The sequence below is a fragment of the Astyanax mexicanus genome, chromosome 7, assembly GCF_023375975.1.
Source record: "Astyanax mexicanus isolate ESR-SI-001 chromosome 7, AstMex3_surface, whole genome shotgun sequence".
NCBI lineage: Eukaryota > Metazoa > Chordata > Actinopteri > Characiformes > Acestrorhamphidae > Astyanax > Astyanax mexicanus.
In genome coordinates this window covers 9823493-9842839 of record NC_064414.1, presented here as the reverse complement: position 1 = coordinate 9842839, position 19347 = coordinate 9823493, and the positions used below count along the sequence as shown (strand labels likewise).

At 38.1% G+C, this 19347-nt stretch overlaps 1 protein-coding gene across 1 annotated transcript in view; it reads left to right on the top strand.

Moving 5' to 3' along the window:
• The window catches only part of lrrc9 (leucine rich repeat containing 9), a 28536-nt gene extending 9189 nt beyond the window's left edge, over window positions 1-19347 (top strand). Inside the window, exons 12-32 of the mRNA XM_015605419.3 lie at window positions 233-353; window positions 799-951; window positions 2103-2227; window positions 3154-3363; window positions 4891-5010; window positions 5169-5363; window positions 6523-6648; window positions 7152-7292; window positions 7998-8175; window positions 8355-8575; window positions 9487-9609; window positions 9977-10107; window positions 11195-11303; window positions 12734-12870; window positions 13017-13153; window positions 13789-14006; window positions 14123-14191; window positions 15719-15844; window positions 17192-17336; window positions 17545-17665; window positions 18895-19347. Coding sequence (XP_015460905.3) covers window positions 233-353; window positions 799-951; window positions 2103-2227; window positions 3154-3363; window positions 4891-5010; window positions 5169-5363; window positions 6523-6648; window positions 7152-7292; window positions 7998-8175; window positions 8355-8575; window positions 9487-9609; window positions 9977-10107; window positions 11195-11303; window positions 12734-12870; window positions 13017-13153; window positions 13789-14006; window positions 14123-14191; window positions 15719-15844; window positions 17192-17336; window positions 17545-17665; window positions 18895-18925 — 2937 coding nt within the window. The 3' untranslated portion in view covers window positions 18926-19347. The remainder of the gene's footprint in view (window positions 1-232; window positions 354-798; window positions 952-2102; window positions 2228-3153; window positions 3364-4890; window positions 5011-5168; window positions 5364-6522; window positions 6649-7151; window positions 7293-7997; window positions 8176-8354; window positions 8576-9486; window positions 9610-9976; window positions 10108-11194; window positions 11304-12733; window positions 12871-13016; window positions 13154-13788; window positions 14007-14122; window positions 14192-15718; window positions 15845-17191; window positions 17337-17544; window positions 17666-18894) is intronic.

Sequence of the window (19347 nt, the reverse complement as noted above, 5' to 3'; positions counted from 1 at the left end):
ATAATTCCAGTCTTGATGTTGTATACAGTAATACACCACATAAACTGTACTGTTAATTTTATTCTGCAGTTTTTGCAAGATAGTTAATGTATAAAAGCAATGATAATGGTTACTATTGCATGATTTTAACATTAGCCTTTTCTTCTACCACAAAAATGTTGCCACTGGTTGGCAACAGGAAATTTAATTGATAGCATCTTTGTGTGTATGTGTGTGTGTGCTCTGTCCTTAGGATCTAGATATGGATGGAGCAGTTCCACTGACCAACAGTGTCAGCATTTATCACCAGCCATGGAAACATGCCACCAAACACGGAACTAAAAGACCAGCGGAGCCCCCACCCCTAAAACCTGGTCTGAACCCCCTCACACTGCACTATACACCCACAGAAGTGGCTCATAACCTGCTGCTAATCAACAACAGTAGTTCTCTTAATTACCAGAGCTGGACTGGGAAATAAATTTAGCCCTGGACTTTGTCTTAGACCACCACCTAACAGAGAACGATAAGAATGTTTAGAAACATTTTGAAAAGGTTCCAGGAATGTTAGGCTGTAACTTTTCTTACATAATGTTCCCAGCTAGACAAATACTAACATTAGGAAAACGTTAAAAATCAACTGAGGCAAGTGAAACAAATGTTACCAAAATCGTTGAAAAACAGTGAATAAAAACATTCTATTCTGTATAGTTTTAGCATACCTCTTACAGCTCCTCAGTGCACAGTGCAGGTGTAAATGTTTAAAAGCTCTTAATGGCTAATTATATCTGTCTGTGTGTATGTGTGTTTGTGTGTCAGGTCAGCTGATTGTGTCTAAAGTGTTCCTGGGTCACAGTGTTCCAGCAAGAGATGGAGTACCTGTGAGCTCTGAGTTCTACCCCAGAACTCACTCGGTGTACCGCAAGATCAGCACCAAACAGAACACCTTCAGTTTTGGGAAACCACGCAGCAGTGAGTGTGTGGGCCCTATATTATAGACTATGCAAGGTGCACTGCGGTGCTCATTGCTATCTTACACCTTGTCAACACTATTTTCATGCCTTCCGCCTGTGTCATTAAAATAGCAACAGTGCTTGTAAATATATTAACGGAATTGTGCAGAAATTTGTACATCAAAATGTTTTCTCTGCTGGGAAGTGTTGGACACGGTCAGGTGGCTGCGCCATTGAAGCAATCCACCAAAGTCAGAGCACACCTGGCTCTTAAAGGAAATGGCAAGTTACATGCTGGTTAGTTTATTGCACGAAACACAACAATGATTAATTAAGAGAATTAGTATGTCCTTTGCATGTTTTGAGTCTCACAAGGCATACTTTTCCTTGTCGTTATGATAGTAAAGACACACTGACACACTATCTTACACCCTGCCAACAGTCTATTTCCATGCCTTCCGCCTTCCTTGTCGTTTAAATAGCATTGGTGCTTGTGAATATATTTACGGCATTGGACAGAAATGTCTGATATGCACCTCTGAAGTGCAACACAGACTGAACATAGCCTCGACAGACAACAGTCAGACGTTCATTATTATCCTGGTATTGAATTGTCAACACAGGCGCTTGGCCAACACGCATACATCCCCATTTGTTACACACACATGGACAGGCAGCAGTGTGCAAATCCATAGTGCATGCCAGTTGGCAGCTGTGCTGATCAGTTTATTGCAGTTACACTCAAAACACACCTATGATTAGTTAAAAGAATTAGTACATCTTTTGTATGTTTTGAGTCGCAGAAGGCATACTTTTCCTGTCGTTACGATAGCAAAGACACATTAATCAGGCTGCACGTTGCACAATTGATGGCTCGCTTTAAGATCGTTAAAATAGGGCCCTGTTTGTGTTTATAGGAAGTACAACTAAGAAAGCAAAGTGTTGTAATATAATTTCTATAATTGCTATAATGCAATTGTATCTCCTAACTTTGTAGGAACAGAAAAAACCTTCTTGATTTTTAACGGGAGTCAATGTAAAAAGTTATTTGGAACATTTCTATTAGTCCATTCCTCATAATTAATGCCTACAACAACAAAGAGTAAAGAACAAGTGCAGTGTTCGCATTTTGTCAATATCCCATTGAATGTGTGTGTGTGTACTTTTCAGATGCAGCATGTTCCTCAGACCTGCAAGGGAGCTGTGACTGCAGTCAGAAACAGACCATGTGGTTTGTTTTTGATCACGAGCTCGTCCTGCCTGAGTACCTCATCGACTTCGACTTCATCAGACAGGTACTCCATACAGTTTCAGTTTACTATAAAATATAATCATTCAGTGCATTACAGACTCTCAGATGTCTTGTTAGAATAAAAACTGATTACGAAACAGTTCAGAGTATTATAATTAGGGCTGTCGAAGTTAAAGCGTTAACACACGTTATTAATTTGGAAGTTTGACCCCGAACTTCCTCCGGTATCTGCCCCGCCCAACATATGGATTATATTTCTGGTGCGGTTCACTTGTGGTGAGAATGTGATCTGGTCTCGATCCCACTCAGCTATTCAGTATAATAAACTGCTGATGAGGTGCAGTTAAATCTTATGTATTAGCCAGATAATATATTGCTATAAACAAACACTGTCTCTGGTGCTCCATGCTGTTCACACATGCAGTAATGTGCAGCGTTCACTGCTTACAGATGCACGCTTCACTGTTTAAAAGCACAGTGGCAAATTTTACACGCTGGAACACTGAATCTTCTCTCTATATTTACTTTCTGTGAAACCAAACCAAACCGAGGAAGAAACCCTCAAAGTGAACAACCTCTGCTGTAAACCATATTACTGGTGTAAGAAAATACGGTACCACTTTAAAATAAGACTACCTTTATAAAGGGTTTATGAATGGTTTACAATTAGTTTCTTAATGGTTACAATTTAGGTTGTAAATGCCTTAAAAATCATTAATAATCAGTTATAACACACACGTAGAAAGGGCAACAGTATAGAAGGCTGTGGGTTCCCTTTTATAAAAGTAGTCTTATTTTAAAGTGTTACCGAAAATACAATATGACAGTTTTTGAAATAATGTGTTTAAACAATTGTAATATTCCACCTTGAAATGGAGGAAATGATTTATTGCATCCAAACTTTTGACTGGTACTGGATATCAGATGTGATCTGCACCCCTTCCACACTTCTGTTCTCCCACCTTGCAGGAAAAGCCCCGGCACTCTCACCCCTTTACTCCAGGCCTCAAACCCTCTGGTGAGCCAGGTGATGCCTCTCCACTGCTCTGTGATAACGAGGCTCTTGATAGAGAGGCGCTAGCCCTGGAGCCAATCCTCGAACCCCGACCCAAACTGCTCAGCCTGGACGAGAAAAGCATCCTGACAGCGGCCCAAGCAAACGTCCTCAGCCAGATCACTGTAAGTATTACCTGGCAAATTATTCAGCGTATTATTAATTAAACAGTTTAACCATGATTCAGTTATGATTCTTTATTAAACGATTCTGTGCATCGTAAAATTTCATTCAATTTTCCTTTCTGTGTCTTTAGAAAATGATTCATTGCATCATTGGGGCTGAAATGGATCACTACTCCATTATTAGTTTCATGCTATATAGAGAGAGACTGTTCAGTTTTACAATTAGTTGTAGAAATGTAAGTTAATTTGGATACTTCAATATAACTATGAATCAGCACTGATTGCATTACCAGCCACATGAGTTATGTTTAAATCTTTACACAAAGTCAGTTCTGAATTAAAGTACGAAAAACGCTGTTATGTTGTTTAGAAAACGGAAACGTTTCACTAGCTTAGATGCTGGAGCTGCTGCAGCTTGCTAACTTCTGGTGCTCCTTTGCGTTAAACCTCAGCCAATATATATATACATATATATAGCACTTTTCTAAGACAAATCCACATAGTGCTTTACAATAAAATTATTAGGACATAAAACATAAATAATGATAAAATAAATAAAACACAGCACATTCAAACTCACAATACAGGTATAGCGTTTCATTTCGTCACTTCTTCATAGTCAAAGTAGCAAGCAGTCTATTTATGGTCCAGCCCAAAATGCTCACTGGATCGTTAAGTGGATCGCACAATGCATTTGATCCACATTCAGCTTATGTAGTGAGTTTTGATTTTTTTTATTATAAATTACCAGTGGGAAGCCCTGAGTGGTCCAGCGTTCTAAAATGCTGCCACTATATTCGGGAGATCGCTGGTTGGAATCCTGGTCATGCAGGTTGCCAACAACTGCTGGAGCCCTGAGAGAGCACAATTAACCTTGCTCTTTCTGGGTGGTTTGATGCCGCTCTTCTACTCATCACTTCTAGGGGGATGTCTCTGTGCTTTCCTCCGAGCGCGCTGTGCTGATACTCGGCAATGCTGTATCAGCAGCAGTTTGAAAAGAGGTGGCTGACTTCACATGTGTTGGAGGAGGCATGTGCTAGTCTTCACCCTCCTGGTGTTGTGGCATCACTAGTGATAGGGGATATACAGCTGAGTAGCAGCTGAATGGACGGGACAATTGGCCTAGCTAAATTGGAAGAAAAAAGAGGGAAAATTCGTAATTAAAAAATGTATAAATATATATATATATATAAACATTATAATTCCACATTCCATAATTAATTTCTGGCTGACAGACTTAAACCTTAAACCTGCCCTGAAAACAAAAATAGGGATGTATTTCATTTACAGCTAATATCTCAAATGTAACCACAATTTGATTATGATTTTTTATAAATTGATTAACAGCATCATAAAATCACAAATTAAGCTTGTTTTAATTAATTAATTCTCTAAAAAACTATTCAATTTAACCTTGATTCATTGTATCTAACAAAAACAATCTCATTCCTGTTACATTATAATTATTTGGGAAATTATTAAATTATTATATTTATACATATGTATTTATAAATGACTGTTTTTAAGGTGCTCAACCTCCATGATAGTGGTCTTACCAAGCTGAAGGAGATCTCCTGTCTGACAGCACTCCGCCATCTGACCATCAGCTTTAATGAGTTCACGCACCTGGATGACATCTCACATCTGGTGAGAAAGAGTGATATTTCTTTTTTTTCTTAATCTTTTACTTTTTGTTTTAGTAAGGTTAGCAGAACCTGGTCCAGATTTAGTCAGAATTTTGTGATTTTTAAAATGTGTGTTTGTGTGCATGTGTGTAATGTGCTGCCCCTCTCTGCCCCCCCCAGCCCAGTCTGGAATGTGTGGACGCCAGTTTCAATCAAATTGTGACTCTGGGGGGCCTGCGGGGCCTCGGACGTCTCACACAGCTGGACCTTCGCTGGAACCAGCTGACCCACGCCAGGGACGACATGGCGGTGCTGCAAAAACACGCACCATCCCTGTTACGCCTGGACACACGCCAAAACCCCTGGAAAACCCAGGTGAAAAGAGAGCAAATAAACAGCATTCATTTAAAAAAGAATTAATCTAAGAATTAAATTTGTTTTCAAGCATAAACATCAATACATTTACATAAAAAAATTAAAAGTTAAAATGTTCTTTAATCACCACACTTAAGTATAAATAATAAAGTACATTTTTTGTATTTAAGTATTGCAAGTAGTTTTTTTCTACAATTCACTACTGAAGTACTGAAAGTAAAAGTACAGTATTGTGTTATGTAGTTATTACAGAAAACAGCCAAAATGTACAAAATAGAGTAAATGTACACAGAGTCTTCAATTAACTCTCTAAACAAACTCACCCAAAAGAGAGACTAAACGTAACTCACAGCAAGCCGTTAGGATATTGCAAATTTTTGAAAAAAAAAAAAAGCTAACAAATGCCACATTTTTTAAAAGTTTTTCATACATAAAAACAAAAAATATATAGCACTTTAAAACACTATGCTTAACTTTTTAATCAATTATGTATCTTCTCCTTTAAAGCATCCCTCCCTTCTCTTTCCCACTCCCACAAATAAAAATATGGACTTTAAGTAGGTCTTTTTCCTTACCCTCACTGCCACCATCACAGACCTGCAAATGCGAACTCAGGAGTTGAAAAACATAGTAAAAGAACTGCTTATCAAGTAAATATATATATTTTTTTCATTTAGAATATGATACATTTATTTTAATAGCTATGCATGGGATAAGGGATGGACTGTTAAGAGGGGTATCCAGTTAGTGGTGTTAAAATCATTATTCTCTTTCTCTACAAGACGTATAAGTCTTAGCCATTCTACAAACTTTCATACTGTTTCAAGCCAAGTGTCTCAATTCGGTAGCGAGCAGTGAGTGGGTTGCAGGTTCATGTTTGTTAGTAAAATGATTTAAAGCATGTGGAGTTAAAGCTTTTTGTGAGCCAGTTGGTTTTTATCACTGTATGTTAGAATTTCTGTGCTTCCCTAATTGTTGGATTCGCTTTAGTTTAGTTAGTTCCTGAGTATGAATGTGAATTAGTGTGTCACAATCAAAACACAACTGATATCACTGTGGAATAGAATTTTCCTCTTCCACATCAAAGGAACAATGAAAGACCCACACACACTGTTAGTTAGTTTGTTTTTTTGTCTGAAGTGTGTGTTGTGTGTTTTAGGGTGAATGTGTGAGGATGGTGGTGTTGGGGAGACTGAGGACTCTCACGCACTTTGATGGTGTGTTAGTTACTGAGGAAGAAGCTGCTGATGCTGAACAGATGGCTACTGTCTCCAAAATCAATGAAGTGAGTGTGTGTGTACACAACATTATTTTAAAATTCTATTTTCTACATTGTATATTAATACTAATGTCATCCAAACTATGAAGAAACCCATATGGACTTATTTAGTAAACAATTTAGTAAAACATATTAAACAAACCAGAATATGTTTTATATTTTAGATTCTTCAAAGTAGCACCTCTTGCTCAGATGACATGACATCTTGGCTGGATTTTCTCAGTCAGCTATTTTAAGAAATTAAGGTCAGTTGCAAAGTCGCAGTTGTACAGAGCATCAAAAACGTTATGACAAACTGGGTCTTATCAGGAAAGGAAGAACAAGAGTTACCTCTGTTGCAAAGGACAAGTTCATCAGAGTTACCAGTCTCAGAAACCACAAGTTAACAGCACCCCAGAAGAGAGCACCTTAATGCTTTACAGAGTATTTAGTTCTGTTTAACACTTTTAAGTTACTACATGATTCTTAATAATGATCATTATTATATATTTTTTTGTGTATGTATGTAGGCATCTCTTGTGGCTCATTCTCGTGTTGATTCTGATCGCCCACGATGTCTAAGTCTCCTCACTACAGCCCAGCTCCTCACACACCTGTGGCCTTCACCATGGACACACACTGCAGAGCCTGAACCAGGGTGGACCAACAAAGTACAAACAAACATAGCTGTGGTGTAGCGGAACTGTGATCTGGCTTAATCTGTAATTTCTCTAAAGTACAGAATTATAGTTTTAATAGTTACAGAGTTCTCTGTGTTCCTGTGTCTTTTTATAGTTATTATGATGAAAGTTTGAATGTGCTGTGTAGAAGTGTGTAAATGCTGCAGTAGAGACCAGTTCATCAGAGTGGTTGGTGTGGTGCAGTGGATAACAGCACTACCTGTTAGTTAGCTACCACATCATGTGGGAGACTAGGGTTCAATTCCAGGTCTGGGTGACTGAAGCTGTGCTACACCAATAGTTCCTTGGGAAAGACTCCTAACACTACACTAGCCCAACTCTGAAATAAGAATAACCTTGTAAGTCACTTTGGATAAAAGTGTCAGCTAAAATATCGTGAATAACAGACCAGCTGTAATTGTTTGCTAAAAATCACAAAAATCATTTTAAACAATATATGATTTTTTTTTTTTTTTTTTTTTACCTTTTTCCCCCCGATTTCTGGATTTTGTACCATTTCCGGTTATTGACTGGGCCTAAAGTGTTTAAATGGCAGAAATAAATGGAAATAAATGGGGGTTATCCAAAAATTTTGTTTTATAAGTGAGAATTATATAAATATAAGGTTTAGTTCCTCATCTTAAACTCAGAAACAGAAAATAAACAAGCTTTACAAGCTTTTATTTGTGTGTTTAGATCACTGCTCTGAATCTGGACGGTCAGCGGTTGGCCCGTATCGCTAATCTGGACAAGCTGGTGAACCTGCGCTGGGCTTCGTTTAATAATAACGAGCTAAGTCATATTGAGGGTCTGGAACACTGCCCCCTGCTGGAGGAGCTGTCCCTCAACCATAACAACATCAGCAGCCTGGATGGTACATCTCTCTCTGTCTCTCCCTGACTTATCCTGACTCTCTATATACCTGGCCACTTTAATGCAAACACATAATGAAATACTCATACTCTTTGGCCACTTTATCAGAAACACCTGCAAAACAAGTTGACAGTTGACCATAAATATGTTTTGCTTGCTAAACATTTTCTACATACATAGGTGTGTGCAAGCTACAGCGACTGACCCGTCTGAGCGTTAACAGTAATCAGCTGCAGTGTCTGGATGGCTCCGTGTTGGATCACCTTCCCAATCTCCACTTCCTGTCTGCTGAGAGAAATCTGATCCCCTCTCTGCATGGAGTTCAGAGATCACGCTCCCTGTTTGAGCTTTACGTCGGCAACAACAACATCAGCACCTCCAGGGACATCTACCACCTGAAGGTTAGCAGCTCATATGTGTGTTAACCCTTGTGTGGTGTTCATATTTTTGTTATTCGTTTACTTTGTTACTTGTATTTAATTCAGCATAATTAAGCAATTTTACATTAAAATGCTTTACACATGCTTGCTTCACCTAAATTGCAAGCAATATAAACAGCTTACATGGTTAATATTTACCCTTTACCTTTCTTATGTTACATTTCTTTCAAAAATGGGCTACTCTTTTTTTATTAGTTTTTTAATAAAATGTAAAAGAAAATGAATTAAACTCAAGATATGAGTAGAAAATTGTTTAGTTTCAAATTTACAAATAAAGCAATGTTTATTAGCCCTTGGCCAAACATACTGTATGTTATATAAATGGTTAGGGGGTGGGGGTGGGAGGTGTACAGTGTGTGTTTATCGAAAATGTGTTTTGATATATGTTTTTCACAAAAAATGAGCCAATGCCAATACGTTTGAGTTAGAAAAAATATTTTTTTGGTATCATTTGATGAAAAATGAAAACGGGTCCCACAGACCTGAACACCACACAAGGGTTAAACACAGAGTGTGTCATGCAAATATGTGATGCTTATTCATAGTTATAAGGATAAGGGATATTGGCAAGAAAAATATGTGAACCCTTTGGAATGTTAAGGTTTTCTGCATCTGCAGTTTGTCATAAAATGCGATCTGATCTTCATCCAATTCAAGGGTATTGACAAATATAATGTGCCTAAAATAATAACACAAAATCTATGACCTTGCATGTATTTATTGAACACTCTCATTTACAACTTAGGGCCTTACTGTACACACCCTGTTGTGTTAGCTGCTGTTTAAAGGATGGGGTGGAGTTTTACATATTTCAGAGGAAGATGTGTTACAGGGAAAGTTTGTTTGTATAAGGTGTAATTTCTTTTTTGAAGGTGCTTACTAGTCTGATCATCCTGGATTTGTACGGGAACCCTTTAGTGGAGAAGTTGGAGAGTTACCGCATCTACGTGGTCTTTCATCTACCGTCTCTTAAAGCACTGGATGGAACCGCTGTGGTAAGAGAAATGTATTAATGTAATACAACACAGGAGGGAGGGTATCATCAGGAGTAACACCACAGCTGTGACGGGGTTGCAGATAGTGAACAGTGAATTTGCAAAAAACCTGTGGCCTGGACTTGCCATCAATCATGTGAATATTTATAATATGTTAATATCTGCAGTCACTCCTTTTTACTGTAGCCAGTGCTTAGCAACAGTGTTCAGTGTAGTGATACAGATGATTCAGTGAAAAACTCTGACATCATGATGAATAATCATAATTACAACACTTCTCAACCAATCTGACTGTGAAAATGGATCTTAGTATTTTTATACATCTATTTTTAATGATACACTGGCGTATGTGTGTGTTTTCATGCAGGAGGTGACTGAGTGCGAGAATGCTAAAGATGTATTTGGAGGCAGACTCACGCCGGACATGGTCACTGAGAAACTGGGTATTTCAAACTACAGAGAAATGACAGAGCTGGAGCTGACAGCCTGTTCTATCAGGTACACTGACACACTGAGAGTATGTTTAACAGCCTTTAACTGTGTTCTGATGAAAGGCTTCTGGTTTAACTGCAGTAGTTGTTAAGGTGGACAGTTGTCTGTTTCTCAGTACTTTTCTCTCTATCCATTTTGTGTTCACCCTTTCTCTCTCTCTCTCTCTCTCTCACACCCTCTCCCTCCATCTTTTTCTTTGTTTCCCTCATCTTTTTTGTTTCTTTCTATATATGTTTTCTATATAAGCTATGGCCCCTTTTTGATGTTTTACACTGTGTTTTCATGCCTTTTAATGTGGATTTAACAGCTCAAACTTGGAGAGAGAGATTCAGGTATCAGCTGATTAGATTATCCAGTGAATATCAGACATAAAATCTGATTTTAATGCCACAAGAAATCTCTATAGACTTGTGTAATCCAGGGTTTTAATAATATAATTATTAGTTTTAATTTTAATAACTATTTTGATAATTACAAGTATATGGGCCCTATTGTACACCCTGCGCAAGGCCCATCAACAGTCTATTTTCATGCCTTGCGCATGTGACATTAAAATAGCAGAGTTTAGAAATATATTGACACTGATGGGCATGGTGGTCTGGAAGTAAGGTGTGTTCAGGTAAATATCTGGTGTATTTCTATATTTCCGTTGGGAAATACAGATGTTCCACTGGCTGATTAAAACCATGACAACAGTCAACAGTCAGCCCCTCAATCCTATTTTAGTCATGCTCGTTAAACACACAAGGGCGTGCTGCAGAGCGCAAACCCGGCTTTCACCTCAACAATAAACAGAATAAAGAATAAAATAACATTTCTGTTCACTTAAATGAGCTGCTGGCATACCTTTACAGTGTGAACACACAGGTCAGAATCCTCTGCTGAGATGCACAAAAGCACCGCACTGTTAAGGTACGAGCGCGCCAAAGTCAGAGCGCAGCTGCCTCTTAAACGGAGTGATAACTGGCAAACTGAAAGGTTTATTTCACGTTACGCCCAAAACACACCCATAATTAATTAGGAAAATTATTAACATGAAGTTTAATCAAAGGTAATAAGTCACTTTCTCTCTCTCTCTCTCTCTCTCTCTCAGGATGGTGGATCTTGTTCCTGCTGATTTGTTTGTGAACCTGCGCTGCGTCAATCTGGAGCGGAATAACCTCACCTCCTTTAGCGGCCTTATCTACCTGCCCAACATCACGGTGTGTTTTAGCCTGCCTGTGTGTGTGTGTGTGTCATGTTGAGTTAATCATCTGTTTGTTATTATGCCTCTTGTATATCTTTGTAAACCTACTGCACTAGAAACACCAACATATTAACATATTATTCACTTAGCAACATTCTTTTAAATGAATCAACTTCAGTCCAAATACTTAGCAGCAGCATAAAACACACCAGCAGTAGACCCTAGCAATTGCTTAGCAACCACTTAGAACAGACTGACAACTTCAGAAAAACCATTAGAGACACCAGAGTAACTCCTTAGTAGCACTTAATCAGCTATTACACAAGGTTTGTGAACCTTTTAGAACTTTTAATATTTGTGCATACATTTGACCCAAAACTTAATCACACAATTTTCACAAAAGTCCTAGAAGTAGTTAGCAGAACCAAATCAAACAAATTATACAAAATTATATGACTCGTATCGTATGCAATAATATCGCCAACATTTTTTAATATAATGAACGATATTATACCCTGAAAGGCCGTGCCACATCATCCACCCCTAATTATCACATCAGGGTACTATTTTTGCTGTTTTCAGCTAAAGAAAAATTCGCACTGTTCTTATTTTCCATTATATATCCACTAGAGACAGATTACAAATGAATAGTGTTTAAAAACATGAGTTAAGCACAAGATTTTTATAATATTTTTTTTTATTTCCATGCATTAGAAACATTGCACACTGTTTTCTAAATAAAAAAAAAAATCTTATTCACCGGTGTTAAAAAATAATTTATATTTAATTTTATATTTTACATCATGTCTTAGTCATTGGGCCCTATCTTACACCTTGCGCAAGGCGTGTTGTGATGCTCATTGTTATCTTACACACCACACACAGTCTATTTTCACACCTTGCACCTGCATTGTTTAAATAGCAAGAGCGTTTGGGCGTGAGGGTCTGGAAGTCAGATTTGTTCAGGTAAATTTCCGGTGTAGGTGCACCACTGACCGATCTGAACCTTGACAACAGTCAGGTGTCAGACATTCATTGCTATCTTTGCAATGCAGGTGCACTACACATGCTTACACCCTGTATTTTATGCACACATGAAGTACAGCAGTGCACAGACCCATTTTTTACATTAACAATAAGAAGAAAACAAACTAAAAAAACCTAATGTTTCTGTAAACAAGTGTGAACAAGCAGGTCAGTGTCCTGCAGTGCACTGCTAACATACAAATCCACAAGTCAGAATGCACCTGACTCTTAAAGGGAAAGGCAAGTGACACGCTGATTGGTTTATTTCCCGTTACAATTAGTACATGCCCCAAATCAAGCAGTGCGGTGCATGGTTTGATGGCTCGTCTATAAAACGTTAAAATTGGGCCCAATGTATTGGTTCTGTGGTTTTATAGTGCATTAAACCTAACTGTGTGTATGTGTGTGTTGTTAATGCAGGCTTTATGTTTAAACTACAACCACATCGAGTCGGTTCTCCCACGCCAGAAAACACAAACACACCACAGCCTCAGACAGCCACCCTACCACAAAGTTAGCTCCAGTGGCTACGGACAACACAACAGCAAAAACAGCAGGTAATCAACATGCATGTATTTAAATGTAAAAAAAAAATCTGTTAGATTTGTAAGATGGAATTATATTTATATTAGTGTTGTCAATCTCAACACTTTAAGAATGTTTGTACTGTACCTGTTTCTCTCCTGCTCTTTGGCCCCTGTAGGGACGCCCTGTGTGGGGAGAGCTTGGAGCCGCTAATGGCCAGTTTGGAGGTTCTGCACCTGGGCTATAACGGCATTTCCAACCTCAGCGAGCTTCAGCTCAGCAGACTGACCAATCTCAAATCTCTGTTTCTGCAAGGTACACACACATTTACACACACACCTACACACAGACTTTTAATATTGTACACTTTATACCAGAAAGTTGTTGTTAAAACAGTATAACTTCACAGAGTTGATAGGAGGTGGACAGCATTACAGTATACATAATCACACTCAACTGACCTAAATCACAAAAAAAAAAAAGATTTTGTAATTTCTCAGAATGTGTACTGTTATTTTAAGTAACATGTTTAATAAAACCAAAACTAAGTGTATCTTACTTAGCTACCAAGAGGTCCTCTGAACTGAGAGAGTTTTTTTATTTTTCATATTTTCATGAAAATACTGAAAAGTGTGGCAAACATATATACCAGTGTGGAGTTTTGGGCACTTTAAAAGCTTTTTAAACAGTTGGTTTAGTACTGTATCTTTGAGCACAATATGGTGCACCATATTATAAGGCGCACTATATGTGTAACTCAATCAATATTGCTGATATCAATTTATATATTTCTAATCATTTATTGTTTCTGGTCATCTTTTTTTTTTCCTCTGAAGAACATCAGCAATCTGAGACTTCCTCCTGAATGTAACTATATTTTGATGAGGAGTTCATTATTGTGTGTACATATATATTATTACTTCTGCTCTCTCTCTCTCTCTCTCTGTAAGGTAATGAGATGGTGCAGGTGGAAGGTCTGGAGGGTCTGCGGCGTTTGCAGGAGTTGGTTTTGGACAGGAATCGACTGAGGTGTGTGAGCGCGAACTCGTTTAGCGCTCAGGCCGCTCTGCTCGAACTCCATATGTCTGACAACCGACTCCGTGACCTCAGCCACCTGCACACACTCAGCCAGCTTCGCTCACTCCACCTGGACAACAACAAAGTGCAGGTGCACAACACACACACACACACTCGCCAAACAGCGGGACTGCTTACAGGACCAGATTGGTTAAACATATTTAAAATATAATGAAATAACTGTAACCCTGTCTTTATTTGCTGTAGGATCTCTCAGAGCTGGAGAAACTGGATGCTCTACCATCATTAATAAAACTGTCTGTATTGGGCAACCCGGTAGGATACACACACACAGACACACACAAATATATACATGCATGTAATACATACGGGACCTACCGGAAGTTTTCTTACTTGCATGTATTTTCATATTGTTGCTGTCATGCAAAACCCTGTGTCTGCAAAACAAATACATTCCAAATACCGGTACATTAAGCATTTCTACTGGTCCAAATATCAAGAAATTGTGATACAATAAAAAGAACAACTGGCAGATTTACATTAAGTAAAAAAAGTTTTGTCTAGTTCTTTTTTTTGCAAAGCAGATTTACAAAACAAATGGGACTCTTTATGTATTTCTGTCTGTCTGTCCGTCTATCAATCTTATGTATATGTGTGTGTGTGTGTATCTGTATGTGTTAGGGGTGTAACAGTATGCTAAAGTTACGATTCGCACTGTGGATATAGGATCCTATAGTGTGTTAACTAAGAAGTAAAGTGTAAATGTTAGCATCTTTAAAGTGTTTCCACCAACACACACACACACACACACACACACACACACACACAAAGTGATTTGTTTCAATATAAGGTGTATGCAGTATTGGGGTAAATACAGTAACCTCACAGGTGTATGTCACACAGAACCCATAATCTAAAGCTTTAAGATGCTGAATTTGGTATTGTGGGAATTGTAGTGGTTTAGGTGTATTGCTTTGGCAACTGTAGTCTTGTTTGTCCCCCATTCTACTACTTTTAACCCTACTTTCTCTCATTTCTTCCTGTCTTCCTGTTGCGTGTATCCACCTTATTCTTCAAGACAACAAGGAGGGGCCATGTTTGTTTACTTTGTGTTGAAATTTCTGGTGCAGCAGCAGGCCATTGATATAGATTATAACTACAGTGATAGTACAGGAAAAGTAGTAAAATACACTAGAGTTAGTTAGAGGGTGTAACAGTAATTAAAAAAGAGGAGAATTTTGTTATGATTAATGGTGCTACATTTAAAACATCCACCTGAAAGTTCATACATATACTCTTAATATTTCGTCTTTAACAGGCTCACAGCCCTGGCACATCTGTTTCACCAGAACTTCATAAAAAAGTTTCCCTCCACAGAATTGTAAAACCAGACATTAGGAAGGATGTTTTAAACTTGGTTCCTTCAACCTCAGTCACAGCTCTTCTTCTTTAAAAGGCAGTAGATATCTTAGCTAACTAATTATCCTAGCTAACCAAGCTATAGCTATGTGATGTCCCCAAATATGCTCACAAATAGCTGTAAACAATATTTAATAGCCTACTGGGTTTGGGTTTCTTCTTTCTACTTTATGATCAGTGTCCACAGCAGTAGCTACTTCAGACTTCATTTACTTCAAGTACAATACAACGAGATACTACTTACTGACAGGATTTTCTAATACAAATGTAGAATAACATGTTCTTGCGAGTGGGCGTGGCAGAATAAGCTGTATACACTTGTTTTTACCTCTCTTTATTCTTTATCTCTCAAGATTTTCACCTTTTTATTTAAAATGATTGAAAATGAATGTGTATGTCACCGATTTTTTTGACTTCTGTCAGGTGGCTCGGCGCTGCCTCCACAGGCCAGTGGTTGTTCTTCGTCTCCCCGGCCTGCAGGTGCTGGATGGCATCTCAATTACACTGGATGAACGAACCAGGGCTGAGTTAACGTATGCAGAAGGACAGGTACATATATACATATACATGTACAGAGAGAGAAAACTATACCATACCAGTATATATAAAGCGGCAAGAAATCAAGGGTATTGACAAATATGATATGCCTAAAATAATAACACAAAAAATTATGATCATTCATGTCTTCATTGAGAGCAACCATAAAAAACCTCATAGTTCTAGTGGGAAAAAAATGTGAACCCTTGTGTTAATCATCTCAAAAAGCTAATTAGAGTGAAGTGTTAGCACACCTAGAGTCTTGCTAGTTTGAAGGTGTGGACTAGAGCTAATTTAACTGATTAAAAACACTCAAACTTTTTGAGTTTGCTCCACACAAGAAAGATACATGTATGTGAGCCATTCCACACCAAAAAAGAGCAAAAGAGCTAGTGCCTAGCGGTTCATGCTAAAGCTGCTTTAGCAGTGCTAGCCGGGGTTAGCAGCAAGCTACAGGCCGATAATACTCACCTCTGAACATGAAATAGCCAGTGCTTAGCGCGGCTAGCAGATAATGCTAATGCTGCTCCAGTCTCGATGTTGAAAAACTAAACTGAATCCTGTATATCGCTGTACTTCAGCAGAGTGGCTTTACTGCTCCTTACAACCTGTATGGTAGAAATCATACATAAGGTGCAACGGTTTATTTTTTTTTATTCTTTTTTGTTTTTACTTTATTGCCATTAACACACATTGACAGGAAATTAACATTGTGTTACAAAATCTCCTTGAGATCGGGCTTCACTTAACACATATTATATACAAATAGAATCAAAGAAAAATATCCATCTTTACCTTCTCTTCATTCATATCTACGTATTGATACATGTTTACTTATACATACCTACAAAACATACATACATACCTATATAGATACATACCTGCATACATACATTCCTACATATCCACCTATATACCTACATACATTCCTTTAAGATACATATACAATTTTGATACAATCTAACTAAGGTACATAACAGGTGTCCACCTTCTTATAAAATTTGGTAGCTTTAGTTGTAGCTGAGGTGCACACTGATGGAATTAAAGGATTTAAAGTGCGCCTTATAGTGCGAAAAATACAGTACATAAAGCTGGAAAGGAACACAAAGTGATTTTAAAGACTTTAAAAATTCTACAGTTAGTCAAATAATCTACAAATGGAGACAATATGAAACTGTTTTTTACTCTGCCAAGAAGTAGAGTCCACTTACATTTTCCACTAATACTTTGAGAGCTGAATTAAATGAGTGTGTTCAGTAAAAACCTGCAAAATCATCACATATATACTGTTACTTTTGGTAGTTACTTGTCTCAAGACTGAATGGAAATGTGTGTGTGTGCGTGTGTGTGTTTGTGTAGTACCCCATTCCCCCAGCAGTAGGTGCTGAAGTGATCTTTCCTGGCTTATCTCCACTGAACCACTCTCCTGCCCGAGGCTTCAGCAGCTTTCAGCACGACATCATCTTCACCCCTAACCTGGACGACTCACACCTCAGCAGTAAAAGTAACCAACCACCACACCCCCCCATCACCCAAGGAGGATGTGTAGACAGTTAGAACCATGATAATTTCATTGCTTAAATGAATTGTTAATTAAATCAGTAGCTCCAGTGCTAACTGGTAAAGTCCAGTATAATTTGGTGGATCAGGTTGGTAGTGTGTGGAGGGTTGTGAATGCTGATTTAATGTGTGTGTGTATTGTATTGTATTAGATAAGAAGCATAGAGCTGGAGGCACACACTCCCGCAGTGCTCAGAGCGACGGCCGACACAGAGGAGGACTCAGCGGCCACAGAGTCTACATCAGCTACCCCAGTACAGACATTGACAGCAGGTACATATACGTACAAACACACACACACACACACACACACATTCATATATCCATATTTTATCTAGAATAGAACACAGAACACATGCAAATCCATATTGCTGTGATGGATGCAGTATGGGATTTGGCATTGTCTTGCTGAAATATGCAAGGCCTTCCCTAAAGGAGACATTGTCTGGTTGAGAGCATATGTTGTTCTAAAACTTTGATATGCTGTTCAGCCTTGATAGTGCCTTTCCAGATATGAAAGCTAACAATGTTATAGGCACTATTGCAATTCCATGCAAACAAAAATGCAGGCTTTGCAGAACTTTTGCTGATAAGAAGATGGATGTTCCCTCTCCACTTGAATCTGCAGGTCGTGGTGTTCATGGTTTCCAAAAATAATAAAAATTTTGATTCATCTGATCACAGAACAGTTTTTCTTTTTGCCTCTGTCCATTTTAAATGAGTTTTGGTCCAGAGAAGTAACAACATTTCTGAATGTTTTTGACATATGGCTTCATTTTCACAGTGTACAGTTGGAACTAAGTCAATAAACACAATTGTTCACTGTAGAGATCATAACTTGCTCGCATATCATGCTTCACAGTATATTTGATCCTAATATGATTTATATAACACAGAGACAGTCATCCTGCGTCAGTTAAATGTTTATTTAATTTATTCATGACTGGAATGACTAAAATAAAGCATCTGAACACCTCCGTGAACCAACCTCGAGAGGCATTTCGTAGCGAGTGGACCAAAGGCAGAGCGCAATATAGGCTAGGCAACCTGTAGCGACACCTTGCAAAATCTGGACACTATATTATCTAACTGTAACACTAGAGCATCAATAGGCAGCAGGTTATACATTTAACTAACTGATGGAAATCACAGCAGCCCTGTAACAGATCATGAGCAGAAAATGCTACTTTCCCTCCAAGCTTCTTAAACTGGCAGCTCAATTATGTGACGTTATCTGTGTACCTATTTAATTAAAAGTGCGCAGTATAGTCAGATCTGGCCTGTATATGTACAAATGTTATTAAATTAGCGTATGCGGCTTACATTCAGATGTGCTTAATACCCCGGAAATTATGGTATATGCTCAGTGGAGCTGAAAAATAGATAATGGGTGTAGAAACAAGGAGGTGGTCATAATGTTATGCTTGATCTTTGTATATATATATAAATATATTGGTTCTATAACATATACTGAAACTGTTAATATTTGATAAATCCCACAGATTTCACAGCGGGCCCAGACCTCCACTGTAACCCATCATAAGGATAAAGGAAGGCTGGAAATGTGATCTGTACTGCTGTAAATTTACTGTACAAATGTTTAATGTAGAATATGTTGATTTTCTTTTCAAATGGAAACATAAATGTAAATGAAGTCACTGATTTTATTATGTTATATTGTATGAAGTGTATTAATTCACTACTATAAAAGAATTGGTATTTTTTTGCTTGTGGCTCCCCTACAGTTGGGGAATGTTATTCACCTTTACACCACGGCATTAAAAACAAATAATTTATTAAGCACCCCCTTATGGTCAGCTGATCATGTGCATTTGTTGACAAGCAGAGAAAGAGCAGCATCTGAATGGGAGAAGCGTGTGGTGGCTTGGTATAATGGTAAATGATGTTCTACACAATAAATCTGCAGTGTTCTACTACTGTATATATTTAGACTA